This window comes from Vespa mandarinia, chromosome 9, assembly GCF_050613455.1.
Source record: "Vespa mandarinia isolate Hongniang chromosome 9, ASM5061345v1, whole genome shotgun sequence".
Taxonomy (NCBI): Eukaryota; Metazoa; Arthropoda; class Insecta; order Hymenoptera; family Vespidae; genus Vespa; species Vespa mandarinia.
This window is the reverse complement of record NC_140818.1, coordinates 3,716,223-3,740,000: the sequence shown is the minus strand read 5'-3', so window position 1 is coordinate 3,740,000 and position 23,778 is coordinate 3,716,223. Positions and strand designations below refer to the sequence as shown.

The window sequence follows — 23,778 nt, the reverse complement described above, 5'->3', positions numbered from 1 at the left end:
GTAAAATCGATTCTAATATTCGTCGCGAAAATTTTTGTCACCTTTGTCAAGTTTTTTTTTCTTTCTTTTGTTTTTTGTTTTTTTCTTTTTTGTTTTTTCTTTTTTTTTTTCTTTTTTTCTTTTTCGAACTCTACTGAATCAATCGATGTGTTCGAACCGATGCCGAAGTAGTGTCAAGAGAGAGAAAAAAAATCGATTAGAACAAATATTCCATGCATTCGTAAATATAATGTCTATTATATACATCGTATATACCACGGCTACCGGTTCGTAGCTTTTTTTTTTTTGCCCTTTTGTTCGGTAATAAAAAAGAAAACAAATTTTTTTTCGATCGTCTACCGATGTAATGAGTTACATTTTTATCACACAATCGCAGTTCTCTCTTACCGCTTAACAACCTCCGCGCGGTTAATTAATTATCGATTTTTGTACGGATCACTTTATTTATAGTTTATCGAATCTTTCTCTTTCCTTCTGTCTCTCTCTTTTCCTCTTTCTCTATCTCTCTCTCTCTCTCTCTCTCCCCCTCCCTCTCTTTCTCCTATGAGCCTGTCTAATTTCGTACTATATATTCTTTATTGCAATAAAGTCGAACTCATTACTGCGCGGAGGTACGATCGTATATCGGTTTGAGCAATTACTGACAGTTTACTCAGTTATCGTAATTGTGTCCGTCTTTTCAACGCGGTCAGAATGACCGGCATATCTTTATTTATTTTGTTTTTTCTTTTTTCTTTTTCTTTCTTTCTTTCTTTTTTTTTTCATATTTTTTTTTCATATTTTTTTTTTTTTCCAATAGAATCATTATCTCGCTTACTGCGTGTAATTAGTATCCGTTTCCGTTACGAGAAAAGAAATGAAAAAAAGAAAAGAGGAAAAATCTTCTATGTACGATGGTCGGTTTATAATTTAAATATTTAACGCAATCTCTTCGAATAATAGAAAAATCAAATGTTTTCTCAAATGTATGAATCAATTTTTAAAAGTGTATCAGTCGATAAATAAAATCGTGCATGGTATAAATTTATTTAATTCTATCCTCAATAAAATCCCATTTCTCCTTGTTAATCAATAAAACTTCAAGCGCAATCTTACTTTTTAATAATAAATCCAAATAAGACGACTAAGCTAAGATATTTTTTCGACGATTTTTTTCGTTGTTCAATGTATAGAAAAAGAAAAAAAAAAAAAAGATAAAAAAAGAATAAATAAATATTATCTCAAACGTTATTTCAAGCAACAAACGTCTAAATTCTTTAAATCGAAATATCTATTCGATCTTAGAGTCATTTAATATTTAATATTTAATAACTGATAATTTCAATGTACGGAGGAAGGAAGAAGTAACAACGCTAACGGTTGAAAGAGAAGAAAAGAGAAAAAATAAAACAAGATGGAGGGCGAACGGGCAAGCGGACAGGCGTTCGACTGGCAGCATGGTAGAGCGGGGTAAAGGAGGGTGCGTAAGTACGGGAGAGAGAGAGAGAGGGAGAGAGAGAGGGAGAGAGAGAGAGAGAGAGAGGGAGAGAGAGAGAGAGGTTGTGAACAGCGCTTAAAGCGCGCCTCACTCTTCGTCGCGCGGTTCCCCGCCAACGATGGCGTATTTTACAAAGTCCGTGGGGTGCTTCCGGTAAGCCCCGTAGCCAGCGGCACTTTCTCGGCTCCTTCGCGGCGCTATCGGTCGCACGCCAGGGGCGAACACAGTGGCGGCTTCGGAGGCGATAAGGTCCACAGTCCATCCCCACCCCTTAAGCGCGCCGTTACACCTCGGTTTGTGCCTCTCTTTTCATGGTAAGAGAAAGAGAAAGAGAGAAAAAGATATATATATATATATATATATATATATAGAGAGAGAGAGAGAGAGAGAGAGAAAGAGAACAAGAAAGAGGGAGAGAAAGAGTGAGACAGAGAGGGGATAGCACGAACCAGAGGAAACAACGACAGCGACGATGCCGGGGCAACATCGAAACAAGGGCGGAGGAGAAGTTGGAAGGGGAAGACATCACGGCGGACAAGGCCGCCATATTGAATCACTTCGGTTAATTTTTGCGTAGGGGAAGCAACGAACGAGTGAACGAGCTCTACATAACTAGAAAGAGATTAAGATAGTTAGAAAGAAGAATAATATAGAATAAGGATATAGTACGAGAGAGAGGAAGGAAGGGTTTTCGTCTGGTAATCTTTAAAAACGTAAACGGAAGTGCGTAAAAAAAGGAAAATATCGCTCAGTGGATTCTTTCTCGTGTTTACGGATCCCGTGCTGTGAAACGATAAAGGACGATTTTCGTGCCTCCTATCTCGTTTTCTTTCACTATCCTTTTCTCTCTCTTCTCTCTTTCTCTCTCTCCCTCTCTCCCTCTCCCCTTTCTCTCTTTCCCTCTCTCTCTCTCTCTTTTTCTCTCTCTATCTATCTATCTCTTTCTATCCTTTTCCATTCGTGGTTGGAAGAAACGCGCGTAAGAGAGCGCGTAAAGCGAGCGAACGAGCAGCAGCAGCAACAGCAGCGGCGACGACGACGACAACGACGACGACGACGGCGGCGGCGTGGCGCTGCTTTGGCTGCCGTCCTCCGTTCATCCGTCCGTCTGTCCGTCGACCAGTTTGTCCATCAGCCTGTCGGTCTGTCGATCCTCTCTCTTTCTCACTTCTGGCAGTTAGGCGCGCCGCGCGGCGCGACGCGATGAACGACCTAGCGATGCGCGAGCACGCACGGAAGAGATTCACGCGCGGAAATTCTATGTGCACGACGTTCACGACGAGAACGACGACGACGACGATGATGATGACAACGATGAAAACGATGATCACTGGACGATGAAGTGTGTTTTGTGTATTATATTTTATATATAGTATATATTATTATATATATATACACCATATATATATATATATCTATATCTATATATCTATCTTGACTAAGAGACGAAAACGATCGTATATAGCAAGCGAGCGCGCTTGTACGTGTGTGTATGTGTATATGTATGTGTATATTTCTCTCCGCTTAGTGTACCGCCGCTTTTGTAGAGAAGAGTGTACGTGCATGTTTAGTTACGTACATGTGTTCGTGCAACGTGTAAGGAAGATACTGTATATGAACGATTCTGAATCATTGTGTCCGTTTTATTATTGCCGTCTCGTTGTATCTTAAAAACAAACGAATATCACGATTACTGTGTGATACGGTGGTTTAAAATTTCTTTTAAGAAGAAGAAAAATTAGAAAATAATTGTGACTGGAAGGAACATCGACCTATCGACCGATCGACCGACCGACCAACCAACCAACCGACCAACCAACCGACCGGCAGCAGCCAGGTCCCTTTGCGTTAATTGTTCGTCGTCTACCTGTTCCCTTACGTCCTTTCTGTAAATCGATTTACAACATACTCCTTTCTCTCTCTCTCTTTTTCTCTTTCTCTGTGTGTGTGTGTGTGTGTGTGTGTATGTACGTACGTATATAAGGGATTATCGAGAGCAAGGACAAGACTGGTCGAGAAGAAATTTTCAGGTATATATTACTATTGATATTATTAAATTTTTCATTTCCCTATGCTATAGTCACTCCGCTGTGTTTCTCTTTCATTGTATTATTTGGGAATGAATAGGGACTGAGCAGAATGAATTTTCAGGTAAAGTTTTATGATTCAGGTAAATTTCTTATACCTCAGGTAGTTTTGGCATTTTTCATACTTTTACATTTTTATTATTTTACCAATATTTCTGCTATTACTTACTATCACAACTATTAATAATATTTATAGTATTAGTACTATTATTATTAGTAATACTAGTAGCACTAGTACTATTAGTATTAGTACTATTACTATTAATGCTAGTATTACCAGGAACGCTGGAAAAAAGTGGTCCTGGCAAGGAACGCTCGTTATGTATACACAACGGAACGGCCGAGATGGCGAGCAGCGTTACTCTCGAAAATGGAGTAGATTCGACGATTGTTTTAAGTTGACCAACCGCGCAAGGCCGATCTCGTGGTCAAGAGTCACGCGTTATACGATTTCCTCTCTCTCTCTCTCTCTCTGTCTCTCTCTCTTTCTCTATCTCCTTCTCTTTCTCTTTCTCTCAACATACCCTATCGCCATTCCCTCTATGTTTTTCTTTATCTACAAGAAATTTTTCTTTTCTTTTCGGTAAAGAAAAGAAATATCGAAAAGTTCGATAGAATTTCATCCTTCGTGCGGTTTAGGGTCGTCCTTGAATCCTCGCACTCTTTGGAAGTTTCTTTCCCCTTCCCTCGTTATTCTCTCACGCAGTCTACGGTCGATGTACGATCGTAAAATGTCCGCGATACTCCGCATCGATATCACCGGACAAACTCGCCAATTCTCCTTACATATATATATATATATATATATATATATATATACATACATATATATATATACATATATATATATACATATATATATATATATATCTTTCGATCTTCGACGTCCCCTTTTCTACCTTAACGTTGCATGCTTTCGAAACTTTCGCTTTCGAAATCGATGCCAATTGGAAGATTTTTTTTTTTACTCTCTAGGTTAGGTGGAAAAACAAAGTAAGATCGGTTCATTAACCGCGTTACTCTATTCGAAAATTTCGAAAATGTACAAAATCAGATTTCTTTTTTCTTTTTTTTTTTTTTTTTTTTTTTTTTTGTAACGTAAAGTCGTCGTTCGAAGCGGTTAACTTCGTTTCGTGAGAAATTATTACGAAATTGAAAAAATAGATATCACCCATCAGTCCACTGATATGGCAGAGAGAAAGAGAGAGAGAGAGAGAGAAAGAGAGAGAGAGAGAGAGAAAGAGAGATATGTGTCGTCATTTCGAGCGAATTGGGAAGCGTGTTACGGTTTTGGACAAAGGTCACGTGACGTCTATAAGCCAAGAGAAGCGGGAGATCCAAACTATAATTGAGTATCTTTATTTTCTCTCGTTTCAATTGACACAAAAGCTACGGACAATGAAGGACTACTATAGCCTACGGCTATTGCTAGGAATTATACGATGACGATAACGACAAAAACAAAAACAAAAATAAAAACAACAACAACAACAACAATAATAATAACAACGGACAAGGAGACCGAATACTATATAGCTGTTCGTTTAATTGTCGGACTTTCCTCTCGACTCGCGAGACACGACACGCTCGTTTCTACGCGCGCACCTTCGGGCACGGAAAGAAAGGCGGAAGAAGAGAAATAGATGTCGCGAACAGAGGTCGCGCTTTTCGTCGCGACCGAGGTGAAATCGTGAGAAGGGGGAGGGAGCGAGAGGAAAGCGAGGGGGGTAGAGAGAGAGAGAGAGAGAGAGAGAGAGAGAGAGAGATGCGTGAACGGATAGCAAATTCGTTGGAAAACCGTTGCACACACTCCTCTCTTCTCTGCGCGCTCGTCCTCGTAACGTTGCTGCTGCTCTCTCGCAAGCTAGCAGTGGGGAAGGCCCAGGCGAAAAATCGATTTCCCGTAGGGCAGAAGGGCATCCGAGTAGGCGGTAGGGAAGGGGCAGGCAAGGACGAGGGCAGGGGAAAGGTACACTGAGACGAAATTCGGGAAAATCCGCAGAGAGAGAGAAAGAGAGAGAGAGAGAGAGAGAGCGAGCAAGAGTGGGAGTAGGAGAAGTAGTAGAGTAGTACGATGAGGACGTGGTGGCGAAGGAGAGGAGTCGAGAGTGGTGGAAGGTGTTGCGGTGAGGGGTAGAGAGAGAAAGAGGGAGAGAGAAAGAGAGGGAGAGAGGGACAAACAGACAGAGACAAATATATTGCTTTCCAGCGCGATTCCGGTGCCACTACCACTATAGGATGTCGACGAGTACGCGCGTGTGTGGGTGAGTAGCCGAGTCTCGTTTGCGGTAAGGGGTAGACGGTATGTGTTTAGACGGGGTGGGAGGAGAAATAATTAATGTGCGAGCGTACCCTCTCCCCTCGGGGTACTACGATGAGGAGGAGGAGGAGGAAGAGGTGGTGGTAGAGGTGGAGGTGGAGACAACCCCTCTCCCCTTCCACGTTCTTATACCGCTACGCTTAGAGCTGCCATTGTGCGGAGACGCCGCTTTCGAAGCATTGAGTTTGATTCTTCTCGATCGCGATTCGTAAGGTATACCCGCGAGAGACGAACGAATCTAAACGGTGCGAGAGAGAAAGAGAGAGAGAGAGAGTCAGTGAGTGAGTGAGTGAATAGAGTGGAGTGAGAGAGAAAGAGAGAGAGAAAGGGAGAGAGAGAGAGAGACAGAAAGAGAGCGGCATAAACGCGCGCGCGCTTATCTACTTCTTGTCGAACAGAACCCGGGACACGTCGCGCATCGATATCTTCTTCGAAGGAATCGCGTTGTGCGACACCATGTACACTATCGCTTAGCTCTTCATCGACGAGAAAACTAAAAAGGTTAGGTTAGAATTCTACATCTGCGAATACACATCTCTCTCTCTCTCTCTCTCTCTCTCTCACACACACACACTCTCTCTCTCTTTCTCTCTCTCTCTCTCTCTCTCTTTCTCTCTCTCTCTCTCTCTCTCTCTCTCTCTTTCTCTCTCTCTTTTTCTCTCCTCCTTTCTCACTCTTTCCTTTTCTTGTGTGCTAACTCAGCGATTTGCTTCGCTTTCCACATTTCAATTTAGTCGTCCTACTCTTCGTCTTCGTTTTTATCATGATATTTTCGTCTCTTGCAAGATCGTGTCAACCGTGTGCGTTATCTCTTCGCATATAATTTTCTTACATTTTGGAGGCTATTCGTGCGTAAATAACTAGGGCTTTACGAAAATTTGTGTTTTATTGAACACATATGATTATAAAAATAATGCTCGTATAATTATTTCCATTTTCTTTCGAACTGTTCGAATAACCACAAACGTCAATCGTGTATTGGAATATTACGTATATCAGTCAATTTACGTAATTGCTCGCCACTTGTTTCTTACCATACCACGAAAATATTCATTCTAACTAGAATATTGTTAATTTGCGCACGTGTGTCTATTACTGATAAATATACGTTTTGCAGATACCCAGTGGTCGAAGGAATGGAAACCATGGAGTTAGATGGTGATGCTGTAGTTGATCTGAGCGTAAGGTAAACAAACTTCCATTAGAACTTCTATATTTAGTTAAAAAAAATTTAGCAATCGATAACAAGATTTATATCATTGATAGTTTTCATTGTAGAAGCATAGTAAGAATAGAATGCGCAGTGATAAATAAAAACATATAAGATCTTTTACGAAACTTATTATTTGTATTTTAGCAGCAGTGGCAGAAGAAATTCCCCATCTATAAATACTAATTCAGGTGATGCAGGGGTGCCCTTGGATCTTGGAGTTCATTTCTCTGCAAGTTCTAATTTAGAAAGTAATATGCCAGAAGCACGGAACATTCAAAATGCAGCAAGAGGCATATTGGCTCCAAAATCAGGAGATGATCGGAGGACTCGTCGTAATCTTAGACCAAGAATTGAAAGAAGTTATGCGGAGAGTCCTGATGAGCCTAGAATAAATGGATATCTAAATGGAAATACGTCGGATAGCGATGAAGGTTAGGTCTTCTTTTATCTATTGAACAGGTCTACAATGCTATAGAGAGATTTTTTTAATAGGTCGAATGACAAATAATATTCCTTCAAACACAGCTGATATGCCACCATTGCTTCCAATCAAAGAACTATCTTCAGATGAATTGGCTGAACGTGAAAGGACATTGAGAAAACTGAAGGAGGAGCTGCGTTCTGAGGAAATGAAATTGGTACTGTTAAAAAAGCTGAGACAGTCTCAACAATTAAAAGAGAATATTGCGGCAGTTCCTAAGGTTCCCAGCAAATTACCACCGCCAGTAACAGTACAACCAACACCTCATGGGTAAAACTCTACTGCAATGTTTTCTTCCAAGAATATGGTTTTATATATTGCCATGTTAAATTGGGATAACAATGGTTTACAGGCATAGAACAGGGAAAGCACCACCGCCATTACTGAGAGGGCAACCAGCACCAAGTAGAAGTAGTAGTCTTCATGCACCACCACCTGGAATGTTATTACCACCTACAACTGGACGAAGTTCTACTTCAAGTACTGGAATGCCTCCTAACATGGTAATACCTCAACCACCGCATCCTCGGAGTAGACCACCTAGTGCAACGCCAAGTGTGCCAACTTATCATGCTCCAGCTGATAGAACTGAACGCTCCACAAAAGATCCTACCCCTACACCAGCACATCAAGTAAGTAAAATGTTTATCATCATAATTTATCACAAGGATTATGTTTCAATTGACATCTTAATGTAAAACTAATGGCAATTCAAATATCTTATATAATGTAAATAATTTATACAAATTTTACAACATAAAAGTATTGAACGATTAAAAAAAATTGCCAGTAGTTTATAACATGCGTCTATAGTTATATATAAATGATATTTTCATATGAATAACAATAAAATTATTATAAATTCAAAGCTGCTTGTTGGATCTCAAGAAAATAAAACCACAGCATCTTTAAATACGCCCGTAATTTCGGAACAGGTATATCCATTGTCTGACCTATACTCGCTGTATGATCAGATTGACTTTTTGCAACTCTTATACAATTTCTACCTGTCCTCCTTTCTGCTCTTATGCTGTATGTGTGTTCTTTTTTTTCTGCTTATTGATCTTCATTTTAATTCTATAATGTTTTTAACAAAAGCTTTTATATATATCAGCCTGAAAATTATAGCTAAATAGAATTTTATGATATTGCATCATTAATATGTTATCACAATAAAATATGAATGCTATTGGATTTTGTACTATGTTTAGAGCTAATAATGTGTTATGAATATATAGGATAGATCCAGAGAGGATAATCAAACTCCCGCACAGCGGCAGGCTGCTGCTAAGTTGGCTTTAAGAAAACAACTGGAGAAAACTCTTTTGCAAATACCACCACCGAAACCTCCACCACCGGAAATGCATTTTGTACCGAATCCTTCGAACACAGAGTTTATTTATCTGGTTGGCTTGGAGCATGTGGTTGATTTTATTACGAAAGAACCTGCTATACCCCCTCCTCCTGAGCCGTTTGAATGTACACAGTGTAAAACAGACTTTACGCCTGTTTGGAAGTGGGAAAAACCAGTAGGTAGTGGCAAAAAAGAAGGTCCACGTGGACAGCATGCCACATTCCAACGCCCTCCAGCAGGTCGAGATCCTAGAGTCATCTGTGAACATTGTGTGACATCCAATGTCAAGAAAGCTCTTAAAGCAGAGCATACAAATCGGTGAGTATTCTTTTTACGTTTATCGATACTTTTCATCATGAAAAAAATTATAATGAAATGTTCTATCGCATTTTACAGATTAAAGACTGCTTTTGTAAAAGCTCTACAACAAGAGCAAGAAATTGAACAAAGGCTTGCTCAAGCAGCATGTCCAAGTCCAGATCCACCAGCTCCAAAAGTAGTCCCAAAAGCAGCTACTCCTACAAGAAGAATAGCGACACCTCCTGCTCCTCCTCCTCAGGTGCCACCGGCACCTACGCTTACACCAACACCACCTGCGCCTAAACTGCAGGAACATCCATTAGTTAAACTGGCCGAAAGTGGAAAGTTTAGCCCTCATCATGCGGCTACTGCAGCTGCTTTACAACAGCAATTGTTAAGAGGTAAATAAATTTAATTTTCCAATTTTCATTCTACAATAATTTTTCGTTTAACTATATATATTATTTATTCTTCTTACAATATAATTAATTATTCTTACAATTTAATTTATTTGATTTATTTCAGAACTGGCAAAGAATCCTGTAGCAGGGTTACCACATCAACCTCTTCCCGCGCACATGATGCCACCGTTCACCTCGATATTATATCCGTATCAACTCGCAATGGCACAGGCTACTGGAGGTAAAGGCCTCGTTGAATTGCAACGGCAAGCAGCGGATCTTCAACGTCAGTACCTGCTCGATATGATTCCATCGCAAGCATCACAAGCACAGGGCAATCAAGCTCCACCAAGAGCTCATCCGCATAATTGGAAAACGTAACCGGACGCATTTAAAGAGCGAACAATAAATACAAGTAAATAATTACAATACACGGAATATCGAAGTAATTGAGGAACGAGGAAAAGTTTCATGATTATTAAAGAGAGACGATATATCGCAAAATGTCATGCCGTTGTGATTTGGAATATTGTGATATACCGATACGTTATTGGTAAATCGCTCATAAAATGATCAGTTCGGGAAAGATAGTAATCCAAGAGACGTATGTAAAATTTACGAGAAACTCTTCGTGTAATGAATTCACGTTCTATTTCTAATCATTGAATGATTGTAATGGTTTAACTTGTTTCAACGTTCGTAAGTGTGGACAATGAAACCTTGATGATCAATTGAAGAGCAACAGTACGTTTTAAACATTAACACCACAAGCAGTGTTTCCTTTTGATATTATCCTGCATCGATATTGAATAATTTTATCGGACAAAAGCAGATAAAGATGGATCTTAATACGTAATGTCCATAACGTATATAATATCTGAAGTAATGTGAAGATAAGGAAAATAAATGAACACTTGTAGTAAGGCACTAAAGAGACAGTATATGAAAATATCGATGCATCGATTAAAAGTAATAATCTGCGTTAATAGATGTGGAAAATGATCGCGTTGCGAATAACTAAAGTTGAAGGAAAGAATCTTTCTAGGCTCTTATAGTTAAGCCGATCTTGGCCGTTGGATTGAATAAATCATTATAACCAGCGGCGGTACCTGTACTCTGTGTATATCTTTATTTTCTTCAACTGTGAGTATTTTTAAGGTGAATATAATGCATGTGTGAGATAGAAATAGATAGAGATAGAGAAAAAGAGAGCAAGTGAACGTCAGAGAAAAAGAGAGAGAGAGAGAGAGAGTGAATTACAATTATAATTATGAATAATAATCATTTGCAAGGAAGCGTGTGAAAGAATAAGCGAATGTATGAGCGATAAGAAAAATTCTTTTTGCCGATACGTGGCAGAGTATGTGCACACACATCGACATGTTTTTAATAGAATGACGCCAGTGTCATTCGCGCACAAATCGAATAGGAATGTCTATGTATGACAAATCGGCTAAAATGTTTTTTTTTTTTTGTTTTTTTTTTTTTTTTTTTTTTTTTTTTTTCTCTGTATTAAGAGGTACATCAAGGCGACATTGTGACTCGATAAAATTTTTTCTATAAGTATAATATACATAAATACGACTAAACGAATTCGATTTAGAGAAAAGAATGTACTGATGAAGATTAAGATTTTCACAGCACGATTGATTTGATGTGCCACAATTCATGTAAAGATATTAAAATCAACAGGACGTGTGCATTAATTGCAATTTTTCGAAGCGTTAAAGGCGCTAGATATAAAAGGAAGGAAAAGAAAAGAAGAAAAAAAAAAAGAAAAAAGAAAAAAAAAATAATAAGATCCGAATTTTTACTATCCTCTGCAAAAAAAAAAACGGAAAAAAAAAAGTTTGCACATAACAGTTAAACCCTCTGGCACTCATCCCGAGCAATACTATTAATTATTATCACCTTCGCTAATAGCCTAATTTCTATGACTCTGGCTAACAAATCTCGGTCATACATTTCTGAATCAATAAATAAATAGTACTATACTGTAGTCTTGATATTTCTCGGTATTATGATACAAGTTAATAAACTAAAATAGCATAATCATCTCTCTTTGTATTACGTGATAGGTTTTGAGCTCGTACTGATATACATGTACACCGTAATAAGTCTACGATCGCATAATAGATCAAGATCTGTGTTTTTTGTGTAAGAGAATCGAAAGAATATGTCGTTGTCAACCTGCACTGTCGCCAATGGTACCACTGCTGCCACCTTTCTACCATCGATGAAGGTTCTTTCAAATCAGCGTCGCAGCAAAGAGAGGAGAAAGGGAGAACACGATTTATATTTACATATATACGCAGCCAAAAATGTACTTTTAATGCTGCGCATTTACTATCCTATAAAATTAATATTAAATAATTTGTAAATTTATAATTTCTTTTCTCTTCTTTTTTCTTTCTTTTTTTTTCTTTTTCTTTTTCTTTTTCTTTTAATTTTTTTTTTTTTAACAATTGATTAGAAAAAAACTAAAGTTTTATAAAACATACAAATGAACGTGATGATTTATCGTTCCAATTCTCGCTTTCTCCCATTCCCTGCGAGAGGATTATTTTTTAATAATAAAGATGTTTTTAATTAAATGCGTGATCCTTAAATAATAAGACGATTTTGATGTAATTTAAAAAGATTCATTGATAATAAGTACGTACTACGATTGGTAGGATGCAATTAAGATCTTATTCTGTACTAATTCATTTAATTTCTTTTGTTTTGTTTTATATTTTTCATTTGACTTTCTTTCTTTCTTTTTTTTTTTTTTTTTTTTTTTTTTTCTATTTTTTCGTTTCGTTCTTTCTCTTTTGCAAGGAAGAATAATTTCTTGCTTTTCTATATTGTCTTCCTTTTACTTTTTTTTTTTTTTTCCCCTTTCCTTCTAGTCTGAATTTTTGGCTCTACGTGATGGTGCTGTTAGAAAATAAGCACTTGTGAAAGCGCAGAGAAATCTTTGTATTCGACAAATGTGATGGTTTTAACACAAAAAAAAAAAAGAAAAAAAAAAGAAAGAAAGAGAGAAAAGAAAAGAAACAAAAAGAACAACAAAATATTTGTAAACCGACGCTGAAATGTAAGATAATGTGCGAACGTGTGTAACCATATGCCATAATTGCATTAGGCAGTACACGATGGCGGCTAAAACGAACGAACGGTATCGCAGGATTAGGATTTTAATGTATTCTTCAAAAGCGCTATACAATCGAAAGCTTCATGGGAGAAAGGGAAGGAGGAGGGAGGGGGATGCAGACTTAAAACCAAAAAAAAAAGAAAAAGAAAAAAGAAATCAGAAATCAGAAATCAGATTATAAAATATAAAGCTCTTGAAAACAAAACTACGTCGGCCGGTTATCGAGATTGCGTTACGATACGATGAACGTACGAAATCTTTTGAGAAGCGACACGTCGTTGAAAAAAAAAAAAAAAGAAAATAAAAAAAAAAAAAGAAAGGAAAAACAATAGAAAGAAAGGGAAAATCTTGTCCAGTCCAAAATTCGTATTTCGGTCTCTAAATGAAATGTAGGCGTATAAAACGCAGACGAACGATTCTGCCCCCATAAACTTATATAATTAGTGATTACGGATTACTGAATAGTCTGAAAATAACACGAATAAAGCTTGTCAATGATTGTACCTAAGAGTAATTGATATATTCATTTATATTATATTATATGTATACTTATACATATACATACCAACACAAGCACGTACCACACACGTACACATTAAAAAGTATCTCAAAAAAAAAAAAAAAAGAAAAAAAAAATAGAAAAAAAATAGAAAAAAGAAAAAAAAAAGGAATTACCGATAAAAGTGAAAGTCACTTGACTAACAAGTATTTAATCTTTTCGTCTCTGATCATCAAATAAGACTGTTTAACTATAGTTTACAACTTGACATTGTTCGCGATTTAGTTTACCGGAGTATATTTTAAGACCATGACGATTTATAGTTAGAGACGGGTAAAGATCTCTTGTAAGTTTTTACTACTAACGTAATTCACGTATATATATATATGTATATATACATGCATACATATATATATATATACATATAAAACAGTTAACGATTGAAATATATTGTGTACTTAATAGCCGACACAATACTCTCTCGATGCTTAAATCCAAAATCCCGCATATTTACAATATATTTGTATCTCTCTCTGTTTGAAACTTTTATCATTTAAAAATTTATGATATTACATAATGTCTCCCATTTGCGAGCTAACATTGGAGAAACTCATAAAATTGTTTTTTTTTTTTTTTCCACTATTATTATCGTTTTTGTCTTTTTACGTTTACTATTAAAAGAAATTTATTTTCAATGCAATGAATAAGATGATAAGATCTATTTTATTAAGAACTTTATTTTCAAAATTTACATATACATATATTATACGACTCTAATAGTTATTCTGAAAAAGTAGCTTTAATCCAGGCAACTTTTATTACGATAATTTGATTACTTTTCTAACGAAAATTTTCTCGAGGAAAGAGCAAACAGGACCTGTTTAACCAGGTTCACGAATGTATATATCTATGTTACGTATATGTATACCGGGTGTTTGATTTTAAATGTTATGATCAAATATCTCCTATATTCTATGAGTTTTATAAAGAAATGTTTTATATAAAATTAATTGAATTTTAATGAGGTGGGTAAACACTGTAATATTTATTGCATTTATCTCATAGGAAATACTTTTGTCAATACATGGAACTCGTAACAATTTTTTTTTTTGAATGGATATTTTGAGCCCAACAAAAATTATAGGGATAAAATTCCAACGAGCACCTAACAAACTTTCGCGATAATACAATTTATTTTTTTCTAAGAATCTGATAGTCAATGAATTCGTCAACAAATTTTCTTTTTCTTGTTTATTTACTCATCTATTTCTTTCTTTTTTTTTTTTATTTTTGAACTTGTAATCATTTTAAGCGCAGTGCTTTTCAATAATCATAAAAAAATTTTATCATCATTAAAGAATTCATTAAATTTCGAAGGCGTCATAATTCAATGAAATATCGATAAATTGTAAAGATTTATTTCTTTAGAATCTTATTGATATTTTCAACAATTTTTGTTACTTTCGAAACATCGATTTCTGTAAAAAAAAAAAAAAAAAAAAAAAAAAAAAAAATATGTCTCGCATATACCTATAATGAAATAGCTGCAGTAAATATTGTATTTTCACTTGAAAATTTGATAATTTAAAAATTTATAAAATCAATAAGATCGAAGATATTTGGCCATATCGTTTAAAATAAGATACCCTATATATATATATATATATATATATATATATATATATGTTTAGAAACCTGATGTAAATAGATTTGATTATGCAATGGACGGTTGAAATATACTATACTATCTTTCTTTTATAAATTTAATCGTCTAACATTCGTTATAATTTAACGACATTATAGTAATATATATATCGAGTATTTATTTATTCCCATTATAAATATGATAACGATAATAAAAAATGGACGGTTTCGTTAAAAAATTATAATCTAAAAAAAATAGAGAGAAAGAGAGAGAGAGAGAGAAAGAGAGAGAGAGAGTTAAATATGATTGACCTTTACGTTAATTTCTTTTGATTCATTTGATTTGTACACTTTTTAAAGTGCTTAGAACAAAATGGATAAAGAGTGGGATGATCGCACGTTCTACAAGCAGCCGCAAGATGTGAGCAACATCTGAGACTCTCACGACAACATGATGCCCATAAATCGGGACCTGCTGCGGCACAATTGTGACAATAACAGTCTCCTGAAAACAAAAAAAAGAAAATATATATATATATATGTATATATACATATATATATATTCTACACATACAAGTATACAGTTTAGCATTGAAATATCATTAAGTTAGATAAATTTTTGAATTTAAGATTTTTTTACAAAACAAAATAATATAAAGACACATTTAATAGAAATCCATTTTTTATATAATATTTCTCAATCACGATTACTATAATGAGCAAAATTTTGTACTGAAATTTTTTACAAATTCACCTAAAAGCATATATTCATTTTCAAGGATATTTTTGTCAATTTCAAGCTCTGAACTTTTTATACCTGTGTTTTTGTCACGATGATATATATACAAAGAGAGAGAGAAACAGAAAAGGAAAAATATTCCACCACATATACATACACACATATATACAAATTCTTTGTATTTGATCTTTAAAGTTTAAATTAGGTTAAAACTATAGTTCGAACTTTTTGAATCGTAAGTGGATGTAACATATGGGACGTAGATTTGCATAAAAAAAAAGGAACCATTAAAAAACCAATAAAAAAAAAAAAAAGAAGAAGAAGAATGAAAAGAAAAGAAAAAAAAAGAAAAGAAAAAGAAAAAAGAGTTAAAAATTATCTCTCATGTCACGTATATCGCACGTGGAATTTTTCGCCGATTTACGAAACTGCTCTTAAATCTACATAGATACATAACTTGCGCTTACATTTGTATATGTGTGTGCGCGTGTACACATACACAAATGTAAGTATATATATTACATATATACGTATATATATAATTTATACGTATGCATATGTAAAATTAAATAATACAATGATTCCAATCATTGATCATTGAAGAAGTATCATCCGTCGTTTCTTTGTTCTCTTGTACAGAATCCGTACAATTTCACTTTTAAATTTATTCAGAAGAATAATTTATTTAAAACTAGTGGGCAGAGAGAAAGAGAGACAGAAAGAAAGAGAATGCTTGAGAATGTGATAGTCGCTTGCATTTATAATACGATACGCCTTTACGTGAAAATATACTTTGAATATGGTTACCTATATCGATGGGCGTTGTCCGAATGTTCAAGCTCTCTTATATGTATACATACATATATACATACATAGATACTATACGTATGTATATATATATATACTAATTGAAATCGTGTTAAGTAACAAGCGAAAAGCATTGCGCGTCCGTTTTATTTCCCGCGTAACGATGTAAAATAAAACCGGACACGTGAGAGGGGAAAATTTTTTGTTACAGATAAAACGATAGATAAGAAGAAAATCGAAAATGTGAATGAGATAATGAATTATTATATTTTTGTTGCCTCTTCTTTTTTTTTCTTTTTTTTTTCTTCTTTTTTTTTTTTTTTGCATTTATAAATTTCTTTTTAATCCGTACACTTTTTTCCCCGTTATGATACTCGTCTCGCGCGTGTCATTGAATTAAAACAGAAATACATAATACTTTATGGGAGTGGCTATTGTCCTTGACAATAGCTTTTTGCATTGCAACGTAACGTCATTTCTTTTCTTTTACTTTTCTTTTCTTTTCTTTTCTTTTTTTTTTTGTCATAATCAAAATTGAAAGGATATATACATCCCGTTAAATCGATTAAGAATTTCATTCGTTAAGTTTCATTAGGATAAGAAAATTACTATATATATATATACACAGAGAGAAAGAGAGAGATAGAGAGAGAGAGAGAGAGAGAGAGACAGTTCTTAGTATTAATTATTAATTAATTAATATTAATACAAATAACTGTATAATATAATTAATTTATTACCTTCCGGACAATCGACGGATCTACGAGCTTCCGCCCTTCTACATTCGAGACCTTCCTCACCTTTAGGACAAGACGTCGAGGATTCCTCGATCGAATTCTCACCTAATAAAGTATTAATCTGAAAACAATATTAAAGACAAGCAATTAATTTTCGTTAGATAGAAAATCTTCGTCTTTGTAAGATTTTCTTTTCTTTCTTTTTTTTTTTTTTTTTTTTTTTCTTTTTCTTTTATTTTCACATCGATCGTTTGTTTGTGCATATCACACGAAGAGATCGACATTTCTAGTTTAACGTCGATGTTGCAAAAATACCAATTGACATTTTCCTACATATGGAACGTAAGTACCAATGTTCGACCACACACCGTCCCGTCGTTTTTCCTATTACAGATTGTCGCTTTTTCCTCTCTTTTTCCTTTTTTCCTTCTTTTCTTTTTCTTTTTTTCTTTTTTTTCTTTTTTTTCTTTTTTTTTTTTTATTATTTTTTTTTTCTTTTTTTTTTCTTTTTTTTTCTTCACGAACGCAATCGAAAAAGGAAGAGTCCAAATGTAACGCTTCGCAACGATTCATTAAACAATTACAATTTTTTGCTTTTTCTTATCTTTAAAACATTATGAAGAATAAAGGGGAAAAAAAGGAAAAGAAGAAAGAAAAAAAATATGTGTATATATATATATATATACAAGATTACGCTGTATTGGTCTATTTACTATTAAATGTTAACTGGTCTTAAAACAATTTGGATTCGATCAATTACAAAGGTATTCCTATCTTGTTTCGTAGGAATTCTTTCGATTGGAAAAAAGCGCGGGAGAACATATATATATATATTATGCATACATATGTATATATATGTATATATATATATTTTTTTTTTTTAAATTAACGATATGTTTTCTCGAATAGGGAAACTTATCGTACGTCGTGAAATCAAGATATTCTGCGCACTTTCTCGTACATATGTACATGAATACATATATATATATATATATATATATACACTAATGTGCGATATCTTTTCCTCTTACCCGTTTAAACGCTCCCGGCTTGGAAAACATTCTGACCAATTTTGCGAGCGCATCTTCGGTATGCGTTTGTTCCGTAACGTCGGTTACGTTATCCGTGCACTGATAACGATTGATTAACGTAACAATAAATAGGCACATGAATGTAGCCCGGAACGACATATTGCAAAGTATAAAACTTAAGCTTCGGTACGGCACAAATTTAAATCGCGACTGAACAGGTGATTGAGAGAAGTGTCCTACTACTTTAGATATCTCTCTCTCTCTCTCTCTCTCTCTCTCTCTCTCTCTTTTCTCTCTCTGTCGACAATTCACTTTCTGGTGGGGGATACACTGTCTCACTTATATATACTTACATATGTGCGGACGGATAAGACGTTCTTTTACGTTTCATATAATTTCAAAACAATTATCTAACTATGATATCAATTAAGGTGTACGAATATTTTTCAATCAGTCGAAAATTCGACAAATCGAAGTGACAATATTTATTATTATCTTACATACGTTTTTAATATTACATTAATGATTAATCATTATAATTGATGTCGAGGAATGACGTTGAAAGATCGTTTCTGTTGCATAAGAATTCGATCGGTGGGGGGGGGGGGGGAAGAAAAAAAAGAGAAAAGAAAAAAAAAGAAAATTCGCGTAATATTAACCTCTTGAAATTTTTGACACAATTTCTACGATGAGAAGAGGGAGAAAAGAAGTATTTGCGTAATTTAAAAAATTTATTGATTAATTCTTTTTCGATTTTTTGCAGAATCAATTGCCACATTAAGCAAGAAATTTACGTTCTGTTTGTGCGTAGTTGAAAGAAATTAAAAAGAAAAAGAAAAAAGAAAGGTTATTAAAGTTATCACACATAAAAAAAAAATATATATATATAGACATAGATCTATAACGATCGATGACATCACATTATTTGAAAACAGCAATTTATTGGGGTTAGTATTTTAAACATTTTTAATTAATTTTTAATTATTCTTATTTAAAATAATAAAAATTGAATGGTCAAAATTGATTATATAATATCAATATGCAATATAAGTCATCAATATTATGCTGATGCAAACCCAGACACTTAATTATTTAATTCACCAAACTATTTATACCGATGATTTAATTTTCCAATATACTTATCATTAAGTTAATAATAATACTGATCGAATAAATTTAAGCGTCATTTTAAAGTTTTAATAATATAGATTTGATTTCCTAATAACAAAATTATCAGAAATAACTTTTCATCTTTTCAACGAACGATTAATATTGAAATATCCTTTGTCGATAATCATATAACTGTTGTATCTTCGTTCTAGTACTATATAATGAAAAAAAAATGTAAAATATAATTAAATCATTTCGAATCATTTTATTTCGGATCAAATAGAAATCGGCGCGAATGAAATTTTAGAATTGGTAACCTTCAACGAGTGATCAAAAATAAAGAAAAGTGAGAGTACGTCTATTTCGAGATATGAAATAATTGGATTTATCACGTACTTCCTGTTACATCAATGAAGTGCTAATATTGAGTCTTTTTTTTTTGTCTTTTTTTTTTTGTATTGAATAAGACGGGAAATCAACAATGCACGATTGTTATAACGCATCCGACTAGTTTACATTCGTGAAGCCGATCGGCAACATGTCGGTGTTAGCCGAAAGCTTAACACCGACCAATCATCTTTAAGGTGATTAATAACAATTGCATAAATGACATCGGACAATGACACGTTTCAAAATTCAAAGAATGAAGTTTTTTATATTTTTGTCGATCTTTCTACTCGGGCAAATCGCGGTGTGCAGTGGAAGCTTTCGAGAAAGAAATGTCAAGCGTGAATCCTCCGTAGTGAGAAATGTCATAAACGATGACGTTTTATCTTCGTCTATAAGAAAAAAGCGGCATAATGAGGTATCATCATCTTCGTCATTACCATCATCTTCTTCGTCACTGACGAAAGACATCGATGACGGGAAAATGGGCGGGAATGAAAAGCCGCCGACCAACATAACCTATAAACCGCTTGTTGAAGATTCGAATGGAACTATACAAACGACGACATTAATGCCAAAAGAGGTGGGTCGTGTCTAAATCATTATAAATACATTACAAATAATATAAATATTTTTACGACATTAATGTCAAAAGAGATAAATCGTATCTAGATCATTATAAATAATTGCATTACAAATAATATGAATATTTTTACATAGCACATAGCAGAAGGTCATTTAACGTCCTTGAATTCCGGAGCTCTCCTACGTGGCTTTTGCGTCTTCATAGGATTGAGCATTTTGGTCATGGCCTATATCATGTTCCGTAGCTTTAGGTACATTTGTTATTATTATGTATTTTATTATGACTTATGTGGTAACGTTTCTATTATAGTTTTTTGAGTTTAAGAATTTTACAGGTTCAGTAAAACACGTGCACAGATGATTCGAAAGTACGGTATTCTTGCTCATAGGCAAGATGTTGAAATGCGACCATTACCATTAGAAGAAGAAGATGACGAAGATACTACTGTTTTTGATGCCAGCAATGTTTTAACTAATAATGCTCAACATCAAAACTTGTGAAAATGTTTCTGTTAGAAACGTGTCATTTTCTGCGCTTTTATGTATGGTATATTAACAATACGCCTCTTCGATGGTTTTTAAAATCGAACTATTTTTTTTTTTATTAATGGCAATTGTACAAAAACAAGAGAAACAAAATACTTCATAATTGTCTCTTTATTTAACACCATTGACATATTGCTATCAAGAACAGAATATATTTGTGCGTATTGGCTTTTCAATTATTTTGCTATATTGCATTAAATGTATCATTGTCGACAAAATGTTTTTGTCTTTCCAATGCAAATATATATATAATATATATATATATTATCAAATTTGTGGCACCCACTGTTCGTGTATTAATAAAAAATATCGGGTTGCCTAATCTACTACTACACAAAGTAAACTATGTTGTTATAATTAAAATTAAACAAATACAGATTGTCTCTATTTTATTTAATGCTAAACATTTAATAAAAATTATCTATAAAATTTATATATATCTAAATTTCATAAAAACCCATTTTCTACGGCATGAACAATTACATCCGCTAAACGTAATCTTTTCCATTGTGATTCTAATTTTCCTAATGTCCAGACGTCATCTATATTCACTTTTTCATCTCCTTTTATTGTGTCTAAGTCAAATGCTTGTGAGTTATCTAACATAGTAAATGGTAAAGCTTCGATTGCAAAAACTATTCCATAGAAAAATTGTTCTTTCACCTGAAATGAAATTATATATAATATATTTGTTATATTTTCACAAAAAATATTATGTGATCAATAATAACATACTTCTTTCATAAATGTCTCCCATGGATACAATTTTTCTGGATCTGAGCCAAGTGAAGTAATTGTACTACTTAATTTATTGTAATAAATTTTCAACATTTCGTTAAATCGTTCTCTGAGAGCTTTGTCTGTACAAGAATAAATAAAGAATGATAAATCTGTAATTGGACTAACGCAACGTGCCAATTGAAAATCAAGCAAGAGTGCTTCTTTTTTATTTCCTTTGACATCACGCACTAAAACATTTGGTGCCCAAGAATCTCCTTGATTTACAACAGATGTTGGGGCATCACTACAATCACATAATTTATAACACATTTCAATAAGTGATCCAATTTTATAAGAAGTAAAACGCTTTAGTGCTTCACTGTCAGGATATTCAGTAGCTAATGCATCAGTAGCTATTCCCACTATTCGTTTCTAAAAAATTAATTAAAATTTATGTATAAATGAAATAAATGAAGTTTTTATTTAAATAATAATAGTTTTACTTACGTGAAACCTTATATACCAATCCCAGTATTTAGGACTAAAATATGTTTCCTCTAAATGTGATACAATTTCTTTAAATTCTTCTTTATTTTGATCTTTGTATGCAAAAGAAATTGCATGAAAACTAGCAAAAGTTTCCAAAATAACAGTACACTGTTCCATATTTAGACAGTTTTGACGAGTTATAGGACCATATCCTAAGTTACAAACATTTTCCAAAATTAAATAATCATTTTCACCGTCTACAAGTGATTTTAAGAGACGTGGAACACGTAGAATATGAGCTTGATTTTTGCTCTTGAGGAACTGTTCAAACTTTGGTACTATCTAAAAAATAAATTTTAAATCATATTTATTAATAACTTGAAATAATACTTTCGTCATAAAAAAAAAAAAATATTAAATATAATTACCTTCGTATAAAATGCCACCTCGTTTCGAAAAAAAATTATACTTCTATAAGTTTTTCTTCTACCTAAATTTTGAGGCAGTGACTTTATCACAATATCAACTTGTACTGGTTTACCTTTAGCAAGACCACACAATTTAACTTTGTTAACAACCGTTAAATAGCTATCACCTTTGACATTTGCGTCACCAAAATCCCAATCCGTTAATTTTACATTAGTTTCATTACATTCTGCTGCAAGTATGCTTTCTAATATCTCTTTAGTAAGTTTTGCACTTATTTCATTTAGCTCCACTAGATTGCCTTTATCACTCATTTTTGAATTTTTTTTCAAGATCAAATAGAAGAAAACTAAATCTTTGTCTGATTCACGAAAGAGCTTATATACCTTTGGCCGTATATTTTTCTTAAGAATGTATAACTGTTTAAAAAGAAGACTTATTATTATCTTTTTTATCTGAATTATTTTATTATCAGTATAATACTACTTACTATGATATTTTCACTTCCATGATAATGTAAGAATGAAAATTTATGAGACCGGAATTTATTTATTTAATTATCAAATAAAAGAATCATTACATAGTGTAAATTTTAATTTAAAAAAAAAAATATATATATATATATATTTCCTGTCGAATTCCATAAATTATTTTTCTTTTTAACTCATTTTTACGTACAAGCTCGCAATAACTTTTTTATTTGTTCAAATTTAATTAGTTATTATGTATTATTATTATTATTTCACACAACGTATTAATACATGCTTGTTATTATTACTTAAACCAGTAGCTTTCAATATATATTTCGTAATGCGCAGAAAATTTTTTGAAATTTTATAAGTATCGTGAGTTGAGAATCACTGGCACGAAACCGTTTTTTGCCACAAGCAAGATGTAAAACAAATACTCAGCATTATTACACGAATTCACCATAAATAAACGCCCGCTCTGTATAAGAAAATGTATTTTGTTTATATATTCGCAAAACTGACAGTTACATATAATTATTTTAATAACGGTTTTAAAAAAAGAAAAGAACTGCATAGGACTCATTTCCAAGGATAATGTGAAACAGGACAAAAATGAATAGTTATAAAAAAAAATTACTTACATTCCAAACTGTAGAAAAATTTTATCGAATAGTAATTTTTTTACAAAATTTCATGAAGAGAGTAACTTCTCCTATAAAGAGAGTAACTTCTCTTATGAAGAGAATAACTTCTTTACTAAATAAATGAGACAACTCTCAATCTATAACGAAATACATATACGTCCCACCTCGATCTATC

The 23,778-nt window shown here is 33.6% G+C and overlaps 5 protein-coding genes across 19 annotated transcripts in view; 3 read left to right on the top strand and 2 right to left on the bottom strand.

The window, feature by feature from the left end:
* LOC118443388 (F-box only protein 33) overlaps nt 1-7,023 on the top strand; it is a 20,949-nt gene extending 13,926 nt beyond the window's left edge. The window contains exon 8 of one of the 2 annotated variants that reach the window (XM_085659131.1): nt 7,002-7,023. The gene's annotated coding sequence lies outside the window, so the exon portion shown is untranslated. Of the gene's footprint in view, nt 1,024-7,001 lie in introns of those variants that run through there. The other variant, XM_085659130.1, reaches the window with a different exon arrangement.
* simj (transcriptional repressor p66-beta simjang) lies at nt 2,887-12,689 on the top strand. Of its 13 annotated transcripts, XM_035870303.2 has the most exons (10): nt 5,978-6,097; nt 6,283-6,385; nt 7,002-7,070; nt 7,242-7,528; nt 7,590-7,848; nt 7,931-8,210; nt 8,448-8,513; nt 8,817-9,250; nt 9,329-9,633; nt 9,758-12,689. In XM_035870303.2, the coding sequence occupies exons 3-10, from the start codon at nt 7,021-7,023 to the stop codon at nt 10,012-10,014; spliced, it is 1,938 nt and encodes a 645-aa protein (XP_035726196.1). In that variant the 5' UTR covers nt 5,978-6,097; nt 6,283-6,385; nt 7,002-7,020; the 3' UTR covers nt 10,015-12,689. The 13 variants fall into 13 exon arrangements, with proteins under 13 accessions (XP_035726194.1, XP_035726197.1, XP_085515250.1 ...); XM_035870301.2 differs by lacking the exons at nt 5,978-6,097; nt 6,283-6,385 and adding an exon at nt 2,887-3,507; XM_035870304.2 differs by lacking the exons at nt 5,978-6,097; nt 6,283-6,385 and adding an exon at nt 2,888-3,507 and having other exon boundaries at nt 7,245-7,528.
* Nucleotides 12,690-14,962: 2,273 nt separating this feature from the next.
* On the bottom strand, nt 14,963-18,494 carry LOC118443395 (uncharacterized). Its single transcript, XM_035870324.2, has 3 exons — nt 18,227-18,494; nt 17,199-17,316; nt 14,963-15,417 (listed from the first exon to the last, which is right to left on the bottom strand). The coding sequence occupies exons 1-3, from the start codon at nt 18,383-18,385 to the stop codon at nt 15,227-15,229; spliced, it is 468 nt and encodes a 155-aa protein (XP_035726217.1). The 5' UTR covers nt 18,386-18,494; the 3' UTR covers nt 14,963-15,226.
* A 1,097-nt stretch (nt 18,495-19,591) lies between these two features.
* Nucleotides 19,592-21,283, top strand: LOC118443394 (uncharacterized). The gene is made up of 3 exons (XM_035870323.2): nt 19,592-20,306; nt 20,444-20,559; nt 20,644-21,283. Exons 1-3 carry the CDS (start codon nt 19,956-19,958, stop codon nt 20,807-20,809), a joined length of 633 nt encoding a protein of 210 aa, XP_035726216.1. The 5' UTR covers nt 19,592-19,955; the 3' UTR covers nt 20,810-21,283.
* On the bottom strand, nt 20,948-23,759 carry LOC118443389 (uncharacterized). Of its 2 annotated transcripts, XM_085659132.1 has the most exons (6): nt 23,601-23,758; nt 22,980-23,437; nt 22,492-22,908; nt 22,082-22,405; nt 21,590-22,006; nt 20,948-21,517 (listed from the first exon to the last, which is right to left on the bottom strand). In XM_085659132.1, the coding sequence occupies exons 3-6, from the start codon at nt 22,801-22,803 to the stop codon at nt 21,302-21,304; spliced, it is 1,269 nt and encodes a 422-aa protein (XP_085515258.1). In that variant the 5' UTR covers nt 22,804-22,908; nt 22,980-23,437; nt 23,601-23,758; the 3' UTR covers nt 20,948-21,301. The 2 variants fall into 2 exon arrangements, with proteins under 2 accessions (XP_085515258.1, XP_035726206.2); XM_035870313.2 differs by lacking the exon at nt 22,980-23,437 and having other exon boundaries at nt 23,601-23,759.
* Between the last annotated feature and the right edge of the window lie 19 nt (nt 23,760-23,778).